This window comes from Rhinatrema bivittatum, chromosome 7 (assembly GCF_901001135.1).
Source record: "Rhinatrema bivittatum chromosome 7, aRhiBiv1.1, whole genome shotgun sequence".
In the NCBI taxonomy this organism is placed as follows: Eukaryota; Metazoa; Chordata; class Amphibia; order Gymnophiona; family Rhinatrematidae; genus Rhinatrema; species Rhinatrema bivittatum.
The window spans coordinates 134,367,542-134,385,694 of record NC_042621.1 but is presented as its reverse complement, the minus strand read 5'-3'; the positions used below and the strand labels follow the sequence as shown (position 1 = coordinate 134,385,694).

The window sequence follows — 18,153 nt, the reverse complement described above, 5'->3', positions numbered from 1 at the left end:
GATTCACAGGCTGATCAGCTGGATGTGAGATTTCCCGGTAGCAGGCTTGAAGGTCAGTAGGGCTATGGCAAAGCTCTCTCCTTTGATTGAGGAGAACCTGGATCGTCTAAAGATTCCTAAAATGGTTGTGGCAGTCTCAGCGGTGACTAAGAAGACTACGAACCCGGTTGCGGGTTGGGCTGCTCTGAAGGATGTTCAGGACCGCAAGCTGGAGATTCAAATGAAACGCATGTTTTAGGTGTCTGCCTTAAGTCTGCGGGCCATGGTGTGTGGCAGCATGATGCAGTGTGCCTGCTTGTGCTGAGTTCAGAAGGCATAGGAGCAGGCTTCTACCGGGGCGCTCAGTCCTATGCATTCCATCCGTTTAGAGGCAGGAGTGGCCTATTTGGCAAATGCGCTGTATTATTTGGTGCATACGTCTGCCAGGAACATGGTCTCAGTGGTGGTGGCATGCAAGCTTTTGTGCTTGCGCAATTGGTCAGCGGACATGTGGTCCAAGTCCCAGCTGTATAATCTGCCTTTTAAAGGAAAGCTTCTGTTTGGCAAGGATCTGGATTAGTTGATGAAGTCTTTGGGAAAATCCAAAGAGGAACCGCTTGCTGGAGGATAAGAGCAATAAAAAGGTCTTTCCATCCCAGTCCCATTTTCAAGGTTCGTGGAGGTTTCGTTCTGGCAAGGGGGCCTCTGCTTTTGGGCCGAAACAGTCATCGGAATAGCAGCAGTCCTTTCGGGGTTCCCATAGATCCTCCAGAGACTGGGCCAGTCAAGGGACCAGAGTAGAAAAGTCCTCACAATGAAGCGAGGCTCACCCACTCCTTGGTGGAAGCGGTAGGGGGCAGATTCTCGCTTTTGAGGAGTGGTTCAAGATTACCCTTGACCGGTGGGTTCTTGAGGTGGTAAGAGACTGTTATGCCTTAGGCCTCCCTGACCAGGTGCAAAAATTCTTTCTAGAGTCCCACTGCTCATTGCAAAGCAAATGAGGAACAGTGGAGGGGATTCTGCAGAGGTTGGTAAGATAGTTCCAGTCCCTCCGGACGAGCAAGGTCAGGGGAGGTACTCCATTTATTTCATGGTTCCCAAGAAGGGAGGGCAGTTTCCGGCCCATTTTGGATTTGCAAAAGGTAAATGTAGCCTTGCAGGTTCCACGGTTTTGCATGGAATTGTTGCATACAGTGATAGCAACGGTCCACAGAGGAGAGTTCCTGGTGTCCTCTGACCTAACCAAGGCTTACCTCTATATTCCCATTCAGAAGATTCTGCGGTACATGGTGCTGGGTCAACACTTCCAGTTTCAAGCCCTCCCTTTTGGGTTGACTGCTGCTCCCCGAACCTTCACAAGGTATTTATGGTAGTGGTGGCAGCCTTGAGGCAAGAAGGGATCCTAGTATATCCATATCTGGACGATTTGGCTTATTCAGGCAAAGATGGAGGAGGAGTGTGGTCGGTCAGTCCGTGCAACGAGTGATGGACACCCTGAGTTCTGTGGGTTGGGTGATCAGTGTAGCAAAGAGTCACCTGGTTCAGTCTGTCATTGGAGTATCTTAGAGCCCACTTTGGTATTCAGAAAGGCAGAGTGTTTCTGACAGTGGATAAGTTGTCGAAGTTGCAGGCGCAGGTGACATGTCTGTTGTGTCTGTCAATACCAAAGGACTGGGACTACTTACAGGTGCTGGGCTTCATGGCCTTGACATTGGATTTGGTTTCATGGACTTTTTCTCACATGCATCTATTGCAAAAGGTGCTTTTGCCAGGTGGAATCAGTTATCAGAGGAGTATCATCTGCCGTTACCTCTTCTAGAAGAATCCAGGTCCAGTCTTTTGTGGTGGCTCTTGAGGCACAACCTGGAAAAGGAAGTCGACCTGGAGGCACTGGACTGAGTGGTAGTGACCACAGATGCCAGCCTCAAGTGCTGGGGGGGAGGGGGCGGTGTGCCTAGGTCATTCTGCCCAGGGTCTTTGTTCATCGGCGAAGGCGTCGTGGTCGATCAGTCGCCTGGAGTTGAGGGCAATGCACAGAGCCCTGGAGGTGTTCCTGCCTTTGATCGAGGGGCGGATGGTTAGAGTTTTCAGTGTGACAATGGTGGAATACATCTACCACCAAGAAGGGATGAAGAGTCACGCTGTGGCTTGGGAGACTCAACTATTATTTGTGTGGAGTGCCATCTTGAAGGGATTGCAGCATCGCATGTTGCAGGAGTGGACAACGTGCAGGCGTATTTCCTCAGCAGGCAACAGCTAGATCCTGGGGAGTGGGAACTGTCCTCAGAAGCCTGGAGAAATATTTGTGCCAGATGGGGTGTTCCTCAGTTGGACCTTATGGTGACGCGGGCTAATACAAAGATGACCAGATTTTTCAGTCACAGAAGGGAGTCCGGTTTGGTAGGGCTGGATGCTCTGGTGTGCCCATGGCCAACCAGGGTTCTTCTATATGTGTTTTCTCCGTGGCCACTCATCGATCGAATTTTGCGGTGCATAGAGAGACACCCAGTGATAGTGGTGCTGGTGGCGCCAGAGTGGCCGCGACATCCATGGTTCATGGATCTGGTGTATCTGGCGATAGACTGTCCTTTTCGGTTGGCTCACCTTCCAGGACTGCTGCAGCAAGAACCCATATTGTCAGATTGGGAGGATCGCTTTTGTCTCGCGGCTTGGCTTTTGAAAGGTAGCAGTTGCGCCTGAGGGGATATTCGGAACTGGTAATCTCCACTATGCTACAGGCTAGGAGGCCTTCTACGTCTATGGTGTATGTTAGAGTTTGGAAGGTGTTTGAGTCCTAGTGTCTTCAACAGAAGCTGGACCCTCTGTCAGTGGGAGTCTCTCGCATTTTGTCCTTTCTGTAACAGGGCTTGTCCAAAGGCCTAACCTATAATTCGCTCCGTGTTCAGATTTTGGCCTTGGATTTACTTAGAGGCAAATTGCAGAGAAGGTCTTTGGCCTCTCATCCCAATATAGTTAGTTTCTGAAGGGGGTTAAGCATTTGTGGCCACCGGTTCGGAAGGTGTGTCCGGATTGGAACCTCAACTTAGTTTTGCAAGTTCTCTGTGGTGAGCCTTTAAAACGAGAAGGACTTGAGGTTGAAGACATTTTTTTCTGGTTGCCATATGTTCAGCTAGGCAGATTTCCGAGCTTCAGGCACTGTCTTGTTGGGATCCATTTTTGCGCATTGCGGATGCAGGGTGCCGTTGCATACGGTTCCCTCCTTTTTGCCGAAAGTGGTGTGTCTTTTCATGTGAATCAGATAGTGGAGCTTCCAGCTTTTCTAGAATGGTCTAGAGAGACTCTGCAGGATAAAGATCTTCATCTTCTAGATGTGCGTTGCACTCTGTTGCGTTATTTGAAGGTCACTAATAGCTTTCGGCGGTTGGATCATCTCTATGTTGTTCGGTGGAGCGAAGAAAGGGGAGAAAGCTTCTAAGGCTATGATTTCTAGGTGGCCGAAGGAGACCATGTGCTCGGCCTATATTTGTAAGGGTTGCGAAATTTCGACTGGTCTCAAGGCGCATTCGACTAGAGCTCAGGCAACCTCTTGGGCGGAGTGTCAGTTGGTGTCACCCCCAAGAGATATGGAGGTCGTGGAGTGGTCCTCACTTCATTCTTTCACCAAAGATTACCGATTGGACATTCAGGCACAGGAAGATGTGACCTTCGGTGAAAGTGTGTTAAGAGCAGGTGTTCTGGGTTCCCGCTCAATGTAGGGGTTCTTAGGTGCATCCCACTTTTCTGGACTGATCTGGGTATGAATAGGAAAGGAAAATTGGTTCTTATCTGCTAATTTTCGTTCCTGTAATACCACAGATCAGTCCAGAGACCTGTCCCATTTGCTGCCAAAAGACTGAATTTCCTGGTAATGTTGTACACCTTATATCAGAGTTGCTTCGACCTGTTCAGGGGTTGAGAATTTTTAAATTCAGCAGTTGTCAGTGTTTCCATTTTTTTTTTTGTTGTTTTTTGTTAGGAAGCATGTGTGCTTCCAGGTCAGGGGATTCTAATCCTGTGTTTCCGGTTCATCCTAGAAAGAAGAATGCTATTACTTTTTGGCTCGTGTACAGATCAATAGTGAGGGACTGCAGGTGGCACTCTGTTATGTAACAGTGCCTCAAAGGTTTTGTTCTCTGCCTCTATCTGGTGGTAGGGATGCAAAACCCACGTGTCTGGACTGATCTGTGGTATTACAGGTAAGAACCAATTTTCCTGTCCTTTGAGGTAGGTCATGAAGAGCTGGACTCTGATGAGGAAGAAGATCCAGAGTTAGACAGTGAAGAAGAAGGTGGAGCTGCACTACTAGCAGAGTCCATGGAAAGTATCCAGTCATACATGGAGTCAATGGACCAGGAATTGGCAGGCACCAACATTGGCAAAAGCTTCATCACCAGAAAACAAGGGGTATGTTCTTTGCACATCAGTCTCATAGATAGTTGCAAGCCTCCTCTTCTATTATTGGTTTGGATCATGTCTTTCTACAGTTTTCTCATTATACTCTGTATGTGTTACAATAGCAAAATCAACATTATAATGCATAATTATATCATTACATAATCATAAAAATAATACAGCTTTGAATACAAAATAGTCAAAAAAATGAATGCATATACAATATGAACAAAAATGCATACATCATTATTATATCAACCTTCCCAAGAAAAACTAAACTCCTAGAGGTCCAGCTATTTTCCCTATCCTCCCTCCCCTTAGAGAGGTAGGAAAACCACTAAAACCCATCCCTTCACCCATCAATGCACATCCACATTAGCCATGAAGACCCCAGCACAGGCCCATCGCTGGGCTAAACAGCATCCCAGGCAGTCCTGAAGAGGAAAAGGGGAGCAAGGCCAATTCATGGGCCCCTCATGATGCAGCCCGCTTGGGTCATTTAATCTAATCTATATAAGACCCGATTCCTGAAACTATTACACCTCAACAACCGAAGTCGCTGGGGGGAAACACTATCATCATAGGAATCAATTTGTCAATTTTCAACAATTTTATTCTCTAATGCTATCCACTATATTTTAGAAAAAAATGTTATGTATGCATTTAAAATAGTCCGTTGATTCACTCAAAAAATGTCTTATGCAATTGCACTTATCTTATTCAAGGCGACATAAGGCATGTTGGTGCCCCAGCATGTCAACCACACAAGCTAGCCTCCCAACTGACTAAAAAATGGTTAGAGTATTAGCACTCCATGTGAACATAAGAACATAAGAAAATGCCATACTGGGTCAGACCAAGGGTCCATCAAGCCCAGCATCCTGTTTCCAACAGTGGCCAATCCAGGCCATAAGAACCTGGCAAGTACCCAAAAACTAAGTCTATTCCATGTAACCATTGCTAATGGCAGTGGCTATTCTCTAAGTGAACTTAATAGCAGGTAATGGACTTCTCCTCCAAGAACTTATCCAATCCTTTTTTAAACACAGCTATACTAACTGCACGAACCACATTCTCTGGCAACAAATTCCAGAGTTTAATTGTGCGTTGAGTAAAAAAGAACTTTCTCCGATTAGTTTTAAATGTGCCCCATGCTAACTTCATGGAGTGTCCCCTAGTCTTTCTACTATCCGAAAGAGTAAATAACCGATTCACATCTACCCGTTCTAGACCTCTCATGATTTTAAACACCTCTATCATATCCCCCCTCAGTCGTCTCTTCTCCAAGCTGAAAAGTCCTAACCTCTTTAGTCTTTCCTCATAGGGGAGTTGTTCCATTCCCCTTATCATTTTGGTAGCCCTTCTCTGTACCTTCTCCATCGCAATTATATCTTTTTTGAGATGCGGCGACCAGAATTGTACACAATATTCAAGGTGCGGTCTCACCATGGAGCGATACAGAGGCATTATGACATTTTCCGTTTTATTCATCATTCCTTTTCTAATAATTCCCAACATTCTGTTTGCTTTTTTGACTGCCGCAGCACACTGAACCAACGATTTCAATGTGTTATCCACTATGACACCTAGATGTCTTTCTTGGGTTGTAGCACCTAATATGGAACCCAACATCGTGTAATTATAGCATGGGTTATTTTTCCCTATATGCATCACCTTGCACTTATCCACATTAAATTTCATCTGCCATTTGGATGCCCAATTTTCCAGTCTCACAAGGTCTTCCTGCAATTTATCACAATCTGCTTGTGATTTAACTACACTGAACAATTTTGTGTCATCTGCAAATTTGATTATCTCACTCGTCGTATTTCTTTCCAGATCATTTATAAATATATTGAACAGTAAGGGTCCCAATACAGATCCCTGAGGCACTCCACTGTCCACTCCCTTCCACTGAGAAAATTGCCCATTTAATCCTACTCTCTGTTTCCTGTCTTTTAGCCAGGTGCAATCCACGAAAGGACATCGCCACCTATCCCATGACTTTTTACTTTTCCTAGAAGCCTCTCATGAGGAACTTTGTCAAACGCCTTCTGAAAATCCAAGTATACTATATCTACCGGTTCACCTTTATCCACAGGTTTATTAACTCCTTCAAAAAAGTGAAGCAGATTTGTGAGGCAAGACTTGCCCTGGGTAAAGCCATGCTGACTTTGTTCCATTAAACCATGTCTTTCTATTTGTTCTGTGATTTTGATGTTTAGAACACTTTCCACTATTTTTCCTGGCACTGAAGTCAGGCTAACCAGTCTGTAGTTTCCCGGATCGCCCCTGGAGCCCTTTTTAAATATTGGGGTTACATTTGCTATCCTCCAGTCTTCAGGTACAATGGATGATTTTAATGATAAGTTACAAATTTTTACTAATAGGTCTGAAATTTCATTTTTTAGTTCCTTCAGAACTCTAGGGTGTATACCATCCGGTCCAGGTGATTTACTACTCTTCAGTTTGTCAATCAGGCCTACCACATCTTCTAGGTTCACCATGATTTGATTCAGTCCATCTGAATCATTACCCATGAAAACCTTCTCCAATACGGGTACCTCCCCAACATCCTCTTCAGTAAACACCGAAGCAAAGAAATCATTTAATCTTTCCGCGATGGCCTTATCTTCTCTAAGTGCCCCTTTAACCCCTCGATCATCTAACGGTCCAACTGACTCCCTCACAGGCTTTCTGCTTAGGATATATTTAAAAAAGTTTTTACTGTGAGTTTTTTGCCTCTACAGCCAACTTCTTTTCAAATTCTCTCTTAGCCTGTCTTATCAATGTCTTACATTTAACTTGCCAATGTTTATGCTTTATCCTATTTTCTTCTGTTGGATCCTTCTTCCAATTTTTGAATGAAGATCTTTTTGCTAAAATAGCTTCTTTCACCTCCCCTTTTAACCATGCCGGTAATCGTTTTGCCTTCTTTCCACCTTTCTTAATGTGTGGAATACATCTGGACTGTGCTTCTAGAATGGTATTTTTTAACAATGACCACACCTCTTGCACACTTTTTACTTTTGTAGCTCTTAGTGTTGCCTCCAAAGAAGCCCACAGAAGAATAATCCTTTTTGGATTGCTCTTTTGGAGGCAAAACACAAGAAATGAACTGCTTCTGGCAGCCCTCCATCTTTATGTTCCTGAGGCCTAGGCAGACATTGGCAGGGGTGGATTCCTTCCAGATGGGCAGCGCTGTGTCACACAGCACATCCCATCTGTCCAAAGACCAGGGAACATCACAAGGGAGGGATCCAAGCAGGGCATCAAGTCTCAAAAGCTGCCTTGCTCCTCTAGCATTATACTCACAAGCTACAAATGAACATTGGTGCAGAATATTGCTGCCAGAGTTTTGTCTGATAACAGGTGACATGTTCATATTTGTCTAATTTTAAACAAACTGTATTAGTTACCAGTTGCGTTTAGAATATTTCTTTAGTTGACCTTTAATGTGCTGCTTGAGTGAAGGGCTAGACAGAGGTGTCCCATGTTAGTGATTTATTAATATAAATTTCTTTAAAATATTTAACCATCTTCCCTACTCCAAGGGACTATCCAAAGTAGTGTTCAGTCCTAAACAACAATAAAAATTAAAAAAAAAAAAAAGTAAACAATCATAGAGTCATTAAAATATATCCCAAACAAATGACCATAAAGACACAGTCTGCCCAAGATGCACGATTGATACCCCCTTCTCTAAGGAGGGTGAATTTTGTATCAACCTGGAAAACAGTCTGTCTTAGCGTTCAGAAAGGTGGATCCAGATCCAGTGAGTTATGCACCTCTGTCAGCAGATAGAGACACAGAGAAGCTGACGTCATGGTATATACACCCCTACATTGACATTAGCCTGCCAATATTCTCAGTCTCCAGCAGATGGTGGACATGCATTCCTACTGGGGATTGCTTAAAAGTTTTAAAAGGAGAAAAAGAGAAGGAAATTTATTTGCCCCGCCTTCTGTGGTGATACCTTATGGTTACTCCCTCAGTCAAGAATTCTTGAGCTGATATCTTTTGTTCCCTGTACGTACTAGGATCAGTCCAGACCGTGGGTTATGTCCCCCGTCCAGCAGATGGAGTCAGAGCAAACTTCCGAGGGTGCTGACATATAAGCAGGTGCACCCTCTAGGGATCCTCAGTATCTCTCTGACTCCAGCAGATGCGAGTGGGGGAACCTTTGCTTCCCCAGTTGGTGGCTTCTGCCCCACTATTTCTATCTTTTTCTTTTCAGGACAGGATCAAGCAGGCCTGGGTTCTAAATTATTAAATAGAGTTTAAAAAAAAAAAAAAAATTTTTCTCTTCTCAGGGAGTCTCTCTGAGCCCCTGCCCGGGTCTCGCAGCCCTGGTTAGCTTGCCAGCGGGACTACTTTCTCATTTGTCTGCCTTCTGTTCTTCTGTTGTTTCCTCCTCTCTCCGGCGGTAAGTTTTTGTGTTGCTGTTAATTTTTTCTTCACAGCTTCGCCGTCGAACGGCTCAGGGGCACGCTGGTGGAGCCAGTCTCTCCCCTGCTCGGAGCGCCGCGATTCGAACCCCTCCCCCTCGGCCCTGCGAAGTTTCATTCCCCGGGGCCGCGGCAGCAGGGAAGTCCCATTCCCCTGCTGCTCCTGAGGGGAGGGTTCGCGGAGTTGAGCCTGGGCGGACGAGCCCGCTCCTCCCGCGGCGCGGTTTCCCCGGATCCGGCCCCAGGGGCAGTCCCTGAAGGGGTTCTCCCTCCCGACCGGACGCCATGCAACGCTTTCAGGGGGCTCCCGGCGCCGACCCGGGGCAGGGCGGATCGCGGGATGTCTCCTCCGGCGTCGCTTTCCCCGGGGGGGAGTCCGGGCCGTCTTCCCCGCCTTTTTCGCCGTCAGGCTCGGAGCGCCGCGGCTTGAAGGGAAGGGCCCCGCCCCCTCCTTTGGCGGGAGCGGCGGCCATCTTGGAGCTAGAGAGCGCTGCTGACTCGGAAGCTGAGGAGTCACAGCATGGATTTTCGCCGCGCTTGAGGCCGATTCGAGCCCCATCCTCTCCCCCCATCGCTTCGGGCCCCTCCACGGACCTTGCCCTCGCCGTCCCCCCACCGGCAGGGGGGTTTACGGCGGATTTTGTTCTTCTAATGCACCAGGCGTACCGCCAGAGCCTGCAGCCGGTGGGGGGGTCGCCCGGCGGTGGCCAAGCGAACCCCACGCCCGCGAAGATGCCCCGGCTGGTGGGGGTGGGGGGGGCCAATCCAGCGCCCTCGGGGGCCGGCCAGAAGACGCTCCTGGCTCTTCCACCCAGCGGAGCGACCCCACCGCAGGACCCTGGAAGTGACCCGGCTTCAACGGCTGATGAGGATTCGGTCCTGGCAGCGCACCTGGAGTGTGACGACCCACGGGTGCTCCGGATCTTCCGAAAGGAGGAGCTGTCTGACCTCATCCCACACGTCCTCCAGGAATTGGATCTCGACCCGCCCGTCGAACCGCCTGGGCCTCCGGCTCCCTCCGTAGCCTCAGCAAGCTCCAAAGGGGACCCTGTCCTGGCGGGCCTACGTCCCCGGGCGCGAACGTTCCCGATTCATGAGTCTTTCCTACACCTTTTGGTACGGGAATGGGACACGCCGGAGGCGTCGCTCAGAGTGGGCAGAGCCATGGACAAGCTCTACCCTCTTCCCGGAGACTTCTTGGACCTGCTTAAAGTACCCAAGGTCGACTCGGCAGTCTCTGCCGTCACCAAGAGGACCACGATTCCCGTCACAGGGGGAACGGCCCTCCGCGATGTCCAAGACAGGAAGTTGGAAGTCTGCCTCAAGAAGATCTTCGAGGTCTCTGCGCTGGGGGTCCGCGCAGCTATTTGTGGTTCACTCACCCAGCGTGCGGGGCTACGGTGGGTGCAGCAGCTCCTTACTTCACAGCAATTGCCACCTGAGGAAGCGGCGCAAGCGGACAGGCTGGAAGCCGTCATTGCCTACGGGGCCGATACTCTCCACGACTTGCTGCGGGTCCTGGCGAGGACCATGGTTTCGGCTGTTTCCGCCAGGCGACTGCTGTGGCTTCGGAATTGGGCGGCGGACGCCTCGTCCAAGTCCAGCCTAGGTTCTCTACCCTTTAAGGGTAGGTTCCTTTTCGGCGAGGATCTTGACCAGATCATTAAATCCCTGGGGGAAAACTCCGTACATAGGTTACCCGAGGACCGCCAGAGGTCATATCGTCCGTCCAATTCCTTCTCCAGGAATCGGTCCCGCTCTCAACGGCGATTTCGGAGCTCCAAGCCCCAGGGTCCGAGAAACCCCTCGAACAGGTCTCAGTCTTGGACCCGGTCCTTTCGTGGCCGCAGACCACCAAGGGATTCCTCGGCGCAGGGAGCTTCCGGCAAGTCCAACCAATGATGTCAGGCCGGCCCACTCCCCCCTCCCGAAGATCGGTGGACGACTAGCCTGGTTTTACGAGGAGTGGGCCAACATCACCACGGATCAATGGGTCCTGGATATTCTAAGGCACGGTTACGCGTTGGATTTGCGGCATCGCCCCAAAGACAGATTCGTCTTCTCGCCCTGCGGGTCAAGTCACAAACGTCTAGGAGTACAAAGCACGCTGGACCTGCTCCTAGCCCTGGGGGCCATCTCACCCGTCCCCTCCGGAGAGGTGGGCTCGGGTCATTATTCCATCTACTTCGTGGTGCCCAAGAAGGATGGATCCTTCCGTCCCATTTTAGATCTCAAGGAAATCAACAAGGTCCTCTGGATACCCCGGTTTCGCATGGAAACCCTCCGCTCGGTCATAGCGGCCGTTCATCCGGGGGAGTTCCTAGCTTCCCTGGATCTGACGGAAGCCTACTTACACATTCCGATATATCCGGCCCATCACAGGCTCCTCCGCTTCAAGATACTGGGACAGCACTTCCAGTTCCAGGCCCTCCCCTTCGGGTTGGCAACGGCACCCAGGACGTTCACCAAGATCATGGTGGTGGTGGCGGCTGCGCTCCGACGGGAGGGCATTCTAGTACATCCTTACCTGGACGATTGGCTCATCCGAGCGAAGTCCCTTTCGCAGGGGCGACAGGCGGTCGACCGGGTGGTCGAATTTCTGCAGTCTCTCGGCTGGGTAGTCAACTTCGGCAAGAGCAGTCTCCTTCCGTCTCGGCAGCTGGACTTTCTCGGAGCACGCTTCGACACAGCTCAAGGCAAAGTCTTCTTGCGGCCGGACAAGGCCCAGTCGCTGAGGGAGCAAATCCTCCATTTTGCCGCTCTCCAGGTCCCAATAGCGAGGGATTACCTGCAGATCCTGGGTTCGATGGCCTTCGCAATCAACCTGGTACCTTGGGCCTTTGCACACCTGAGGCCCCTACAGATGGCGCTACTCTCGCGGTGGAAACCGGTCTCGCAGGACTATCAGGCGATACTACCTCTTCCGCCGGCTGCCAGACTCAGCCTTCGTTGGTGGCTAGATCCCAGGAACCTGGCGCAGGGCTGTCCCCTGGAGTCGCCGGAATGGATTGTGGTCACAACCGATGCCAGTTTGACCGGCTGGGGGGCAGTGTGTCTCAGAAGCTCAGCTCAGGGGCAGTGGACACAGGAACAGGCGTCCTGGTCGATCAACCGCCTGGAGACCAGAGCAGTCCGATTGGCGCTCATCCAATTCCTGCCTCTCATCCGGCAGCGTGCGGTCCGGATTCTCTCGGACAATGCGACCACGGTAGCCTACATCAACCGACAGGGAGGCACCAAGAGCCCGGGGGTGGCCCTCGAAGCGGCCCGCCTCATGGCCTGGGCAGAGCGGTTCCTCGACCGCCTGGCGGCCTCCCACATCGCAGGCGTGGACAATATTCAGGCGGACTACCTGAGTCGGCAGACTTTGGACCCGGGGGAATGGGTTCTCTCCGACGAGGCAATGTCGCTCATCACGCGGCGCTGGGGAACTCCTGCCATGGACCTCATGGCAACGTCGGACAACGCAAAGGCTCCGCGGTTCTACAGTCGGAGGAGAGATCACGGGGCGGAAGGAGTGGACGCCCTGGTGCTACCCTGGCCACCTCATGTTCGGCTGTACGTCTTCCCGCCGTGGCCCCTGGTGGGCAAGGTGGTGCGAAGGATAGAAGATCATCCAGGGCAGGTCATTCTGGTGGCGCCAGAATGGCCGCGGCGCCCGTGGTTTGCGGACCTACTCAACCTGGTGGTGGACGGACCTCTGCGATTGTCACACCTTCCGCGGCTACTCCATCAGGGTCCGGTATTTTCGGACCAGGCGGAACACTTTTGTCTCGCGGCTTGGCTTTTGAAAGGCAGAGTCTCCTGCGCAAGGGATACGCAGTAGCCGTGGTAGACACTCTTCTCAAGGCACGTAAGACATCCACTTCAGTCGCCTATGTACGGGTCTGGAAGGTATTTGAGGTCTGGTGTGCTGGACATGGGGCCTCCGCGACGGCGCCTTCGCTCCGTCAGGTCCTGGCCTTCCTCCAGGAGGGCCTGGAGAAGGGTCTCGCCTACAACTCCCTGCGTGTGCAAGTCTCGGCTCTAGCCTCCCTGGCTCGTACCACGGGACATCCAGACCTTTCGTCTCATCCGGACGTCTCGCGCTTCCTCAAGGGAGTCAAGCACCTGCGGCCGCCGGTGCGTCATCCCTATCCCTCCTGGAATCTCAACCTGGTTCTCCGTCTCCTTGGACAGGCTCCCTACGAACCACTACGGCAGGCCTCCCTCAAAGACGTCACACTTAAGACGGTGTTCCTGGTCGCCATTGCCTCGGCGAGACGCATCTCCGAGCTTCAGGCGCTCTCGTGCCGGGAACCGTTTCTCCGCTTCATGGATTCGGGAGTCTCTATACGTACGGTGCCTTCATTCTTACCTAAAGTGGTGTCGTCCTTCCATTTGAACCAGTGGGTGGAACTGCCGGCCTTCCCGTCGGATGCGCCTCAGGCCCTCCGGCGTCTCGACGTGAAGCGCTCTCTGCTGCACTACTTGGAGGTGACCAATGAGTTCCGGGCTTCCGACCATCTCTTTGTGCTTTGGTCCGGTCATAAGAAAGGCCAGCAGGCGTCTAAGACGACTATCGCACGTTGGCTCAAGGAAGCGGTTTCCTCAGCCTACATCGGCGCCGGGAAGGCGCCCCCGGAGGTAGTCCGGGCTCATTCGTTGCGTGCCCTGGCCACGTCCCGGGCTGAGTCTCAACATGTTCCCATTCAGGAAATCTGTCGCGCGGCGACATGGAAGTCGCTGCATACCTTCTCGAAGCATTACCGGTTGCAACTGCCGGTAGGTGATTCGGGTTCCTTTGGGGACAGGGTTCTTCGAGCAGGGTCTTCAGGGACCCACCCGGTTTAGGGAAGCTTTGGTACATCCCACGGTCTGGACTGATCCTAGTACGTACAGGGAAAAGAAAATTATTCCTTACCTGCTAATTTTCGTTCCTGTAGTACATAGGATCAGTCCAGACGCCCACCCGGGTTTCTTAAGTAATGGTCAGACACCTGCTCGTGTACGTTCTATCTCCTGTCCCTCCAACTCCTACATTCTGAGGTTTTGTTGTTGTTCTTCACAGTTCTCCTTGCAAGTTGCATTGGTTAGATGTTCTGTGGTTACAATTTGATTGGTGCTTGATCCATCCTACTTTTCTGTCTAGTGTTGTTTTCTCTGGGCTTTGATATTCTCGATACTGAGGATCCCTAGAGGGTGCACCTGCTTATATGTCAGCACCCTCGGAAGTTTGCTCTGACTCCATCTGCTGGACGGGGGACATAACCCACGGTCTGGACTGATCCTATGTACTACAGGAACGAAAATTAGCAGGTAAGGAATAATTTTCTTATCCCTCCCTCAGATGAATGCCTTGGTCCAGTAGCTGGTTTTCAGCTGACGTGGACTGAAAAATAAACAGCTGAAAGGCAAGCGGGTGCAGGAAGCCGAGCGAGGCGGTGAAGGTATATGCCCTCTCCCGCTGAAGCCGGAAACAGACTCTATACTCGGCTGGGACGGACTGAGCTCAGGTAAAGAGATTAAAAAAAACAGAGAAGGAGGGGAGTTTTGTAGGGATTCCTTCTCCCTCTGGTCTCAGTGCTCGGCGTGCCGATCCAATGTTCATTCCCGCCTCCGGGGGCGCTTAGGGGACGTGGGCAGGCTGGCGGATTGAGCAGCCTTTTGGTTAGGCCCTGCTCTCAGGCTTTTCTTGTTCACCGCATGGTAGGCCGTAGTGGTCTTTTACACGTTTTTTTCCTGTGTATTAGGCTGCCCTCTTCAGTTCCATCGGTTCATGCTAGTGCATGCGCCTAGTTGGGCACCTGGTGGGGCATCTATCAGGGTGTTCACACGTACGTGCTTATTTACGCGTGCAATCTGAACAGCCTCATAGGAGCTCAGTTTTTGGACGCTCATTAAGGCACAGTTTTGCATACCTAAATTCGTATTCCTAAATTTTGGGCATCTAGATTTTGCAGTTGTCTCCAGTCGAGATTTGCTGAGCTGCGATGTGGTCCTCTTTACATACCTTTTCCAGGCATTATCGCTTGGATGTGCAGGCCTGGCAGAAGACAGCCTTCGTACATGTGGTTTTGACTGGACCGCGGGCAGCCTCCCACCCTGTTCGGAAGTAGCCTTGGTATATCCCACTGGTTCTGAATCCACCTGTCTGAATGCTAAGAACAGAGAAATTACTACTTACCTGAATTTCCTTTTTCTTTAGTACAGACAGGTGGATCCACTTTCCCACCCCTGTCTGCCAAATGGTTGTGCTATGGTCGTCCTGTGTGGCTGCGTGTTCCAGGTAGTTGTGGTAGGTGTCAAGCCACTCCCTAGGCTAATGTTATTGCACACCTTGTGTGAGCTCAGTGGTTTCCTCTTGACTGAGTACTTGAGTGGTTGTTTGTTAATAATCAAGTTTTTGTTAGTTTGTCCACAGTTGGCTTTTGCAGAGAATACTGGAGGGCTGATATCAGTGCATGGGTGTGTATATATACCGTGATGCCATCTTTGCTCCGTCTCCATCTGCGGGTAGAGGTGCATAACCCACTGGATCTGGAGCCACCTCTCTGTACTAAAGAAAAGGAAATTATCAGGTAAGTAGTAATTTCTCCTTTTTCTGTGCAATAAAACTATTTTGTCTTCCTCTCTGATCTAAAGATATGGATGTTTTCTCAAGCATTCAGCTGATTTAAGCTCTATTTTAGAATAAAGGTTTTTGGGCTGGCTGGTACCATTGTTTTACAGTACTTTTCTTAGCATGTTGTTTTATTATGGAGAGTTGACTGGTTAAATGAGGGTAGGGTAAAGGAGGGCTTGTGTGTGTCAAGGGGGGTGGGATTTTACCTTTTTTTTTTTTCTTGATATGCTTGAATTGTATTGATTTGACATTTTATTGATTGTAACACACTTTTGGTGGTGAGACCTGAAATAAAAATGTATTCTTATTAAAAAAAAAAAAAAAAAAAGAACATTTAAAAAAAAATATATATACTTTGATATAGGCCTCTGATGCAAATGTCTTTATTTCTTTCTTTAACATATTTGTTACCCACCCTTCCAAAGTTCAGGGCAGGTTTCAAGGTAACATACATATTAAGAGGTATGTAATGTTTGAATTGCTGAGTACCTAGTCTAGGATTCTCTTCATAAACAATTCAGACTGCAAGAGGTTTTTGTTCTTCATTCTTTTCAAGCTCCTTATTAAAAATAAATATATAAATAAAATATGCTATGTAAAAAATATACCATAAAAATGTAATTTCACTAGGAATTGTGGTAAGGACCATCCAATATGTAGATTATATATCTTAAAATAGCTGAAAAGTGATACATCCATATTTTGTTGAACATTGTCAGCTATGGTAATTTTACATTTCACACCAGTTCACTTTACTTTAGAAAGATGGTAGCAATAAGGGTCCTCCCTAGCACAGCACTTCTAAGAAGCTCCAAAGCCTTGTATGTCATTGCTAATTAAGATTTTTGTCTGCCCTTCTCTCCTATGAAGGTTGGGGTTTTGAATAGGAATTGTTTGATTTTTGTGGAGGTGTCTCTTGCAGCAATATGGATTCTGTATTTTGAACTTGTAGCCTTCAAAACTCTGTTGCATAATGACTATATCTGTTCATAAAATGGAGGTTTTGTTGCTGTTTCTGCTGTATTCTCCCATGTATGCACTTCCTTCCCCAGTTGTCTGCACTGCTCTCTCCCCAGTCACTCCTGGCTGCCAAAGAGCCATGTGACATGAGGTCTGGTAAGTTGGGATGGGGGAGCCATAGTTTCTGTACTCCCAACCTGCATATCTTTAACATCGGTGCCTCCCTCTGGTTAAGTAAGTGGGATGTAAATTTCTTCAGAATATTAGTGCTGCACATCAGCTGGTGCTCCAACCTCAACCTAAGAGCAGTGCCCAGGTTACTTTCTCCCTTGGAGGCCCTGGAGCACTCTACCCTGCCGTTAAAGGAGAAAGCTCCATGCTCAGGAATGGCTCCAGGGTCCAGATGACATGCTTTTACCTTTCTGCTAGTATTTATGTATTTGTTTGTTTATACTTGATTTCCTGCCGTTCCTTTTGGATGTCAAAGTGCGTTACTATAAAATATTAATAAAGCAATAAACTTGATACTAATGGGCAATGTTCAATTAGCTTGTAATAACTGTGTTCTCTTCACCACAGGTCAGTTCGTTGGAGAGAGCTGCATCTGAGAGCTCTGAGGATTCTGGGACAGTGGATGTGAATTTGAACCTTGTGACAAACCTGCTGGAATCCTACAGTGCCCAGGCTGGACTGGCAGGGCCCACTTCCAACCTCCTGCTAAGCATGGGGGTGCAACTGCCAGATGCCACAGAACCAGACAGCACAATCACAGACTAAAGAGAATGATTTGCTCTATAAATACCAGGCCCTGTGACCCCAGTACTGGGGACATCCATGAGCACAGTCCTGACTGATAACATAACTGAGGACTTTTAGCAGTGATCCAGTATGGAAGCTCTTTGCATATGACATTGTTTCCTACGGAACAGAAGTATTTCCACTTTTTACTGGCAGGAGTTACACTTTTGGTGAAATGTACTCCTGGAATGTAAATGACACTGGAAGTGCACAAGCTTTGGTTTTACTTTTGTAAAGAAAAAGCTTAATTTAAATTAAAGGAAACTACACCCCCAATTTGGATTGACACTTATTCCAAGTGTGGTTGGCAGGGTCTGTGCCAGAAGCTGAGGTATTGAATCTATTCTACTCATGTATCGCCATGTCCTGTGATATCTCATGAAGAGATTCCGTGCAAGAGTCTGTGTCCCATCATTCATATAAGGAATGCCCTGGGCAGGTGCTTCTCCAACACAGTGCACTTAGCAAGGGATCATAGTCTCTGCATTTGTATTTTTTGTTTTTATTTAAATGTCTGTAATGTACTCCACAAGATATAGAGGTGGGGGCTACATGTCTCTTGCATCAGTATACAACTTTTGTTTCTGAATATTACCCACACAAGTGAGCTGTGTCGTTAAACAGTAAGTGCAGAGCCCTGGTTTCCTGCAGCCATTTTCAAAATTCTGCTGTAATTATGTGGTAAATTTGCATAAAGATTCACACCTCTGACTGCAAAAAAACTGATTTATTGAAAACCATTCATGTTTCTTTTACAATGTTTAAACTATATACAAATACAAAATTTACCAAGTACAAAAATATTTATCAACTATAGACATATGTCACTTAGGTTTTGAATTGGCATATGGTACAACCATCCTTTTTGTATTTTCTTGAAAGTCCTTGTCTTTCTGAGAATGAACTTATGTATGCTGAAAAAATCTTCAATATCAGCAGTTTGTCATGTGGTTAATTACACACAAGGATATG

At 48.7% G+C, this 18,153-nt stretch overlaps 1 protein-coding gene across 2 annotated transcripts in view; it reads left to right on the top strand.

Moving 5' to 3' along the window:
- ECD (ecdysoneless cell cycle regulator) overlaps positions 1-17,457 on the top strand; it is a 106,328-nt gene extending 88,871 nt beyond the window's left edge. For both annotated transcript variants that reach the window (XM_029609179.1, XM_029609178.1), the window contains 2 exons: positions 4,208-4,383; positions 16,963-17,457. In XM_029609179.1, the coding sequence (XP_029465039.1) occupies positions 4,208-4,383; positions 16,963-17,160 (374 nt within the window). In that variant the 3' untranslated portion in view covers positions 17,161-17,457. The remainder of the gene's footprint in view (positions 1-4,207; positions 4,384-16,962) is intronic.
- The last annotated feature ends 696 nt before the right edge of the window (positions 17,458-18,153 follow it).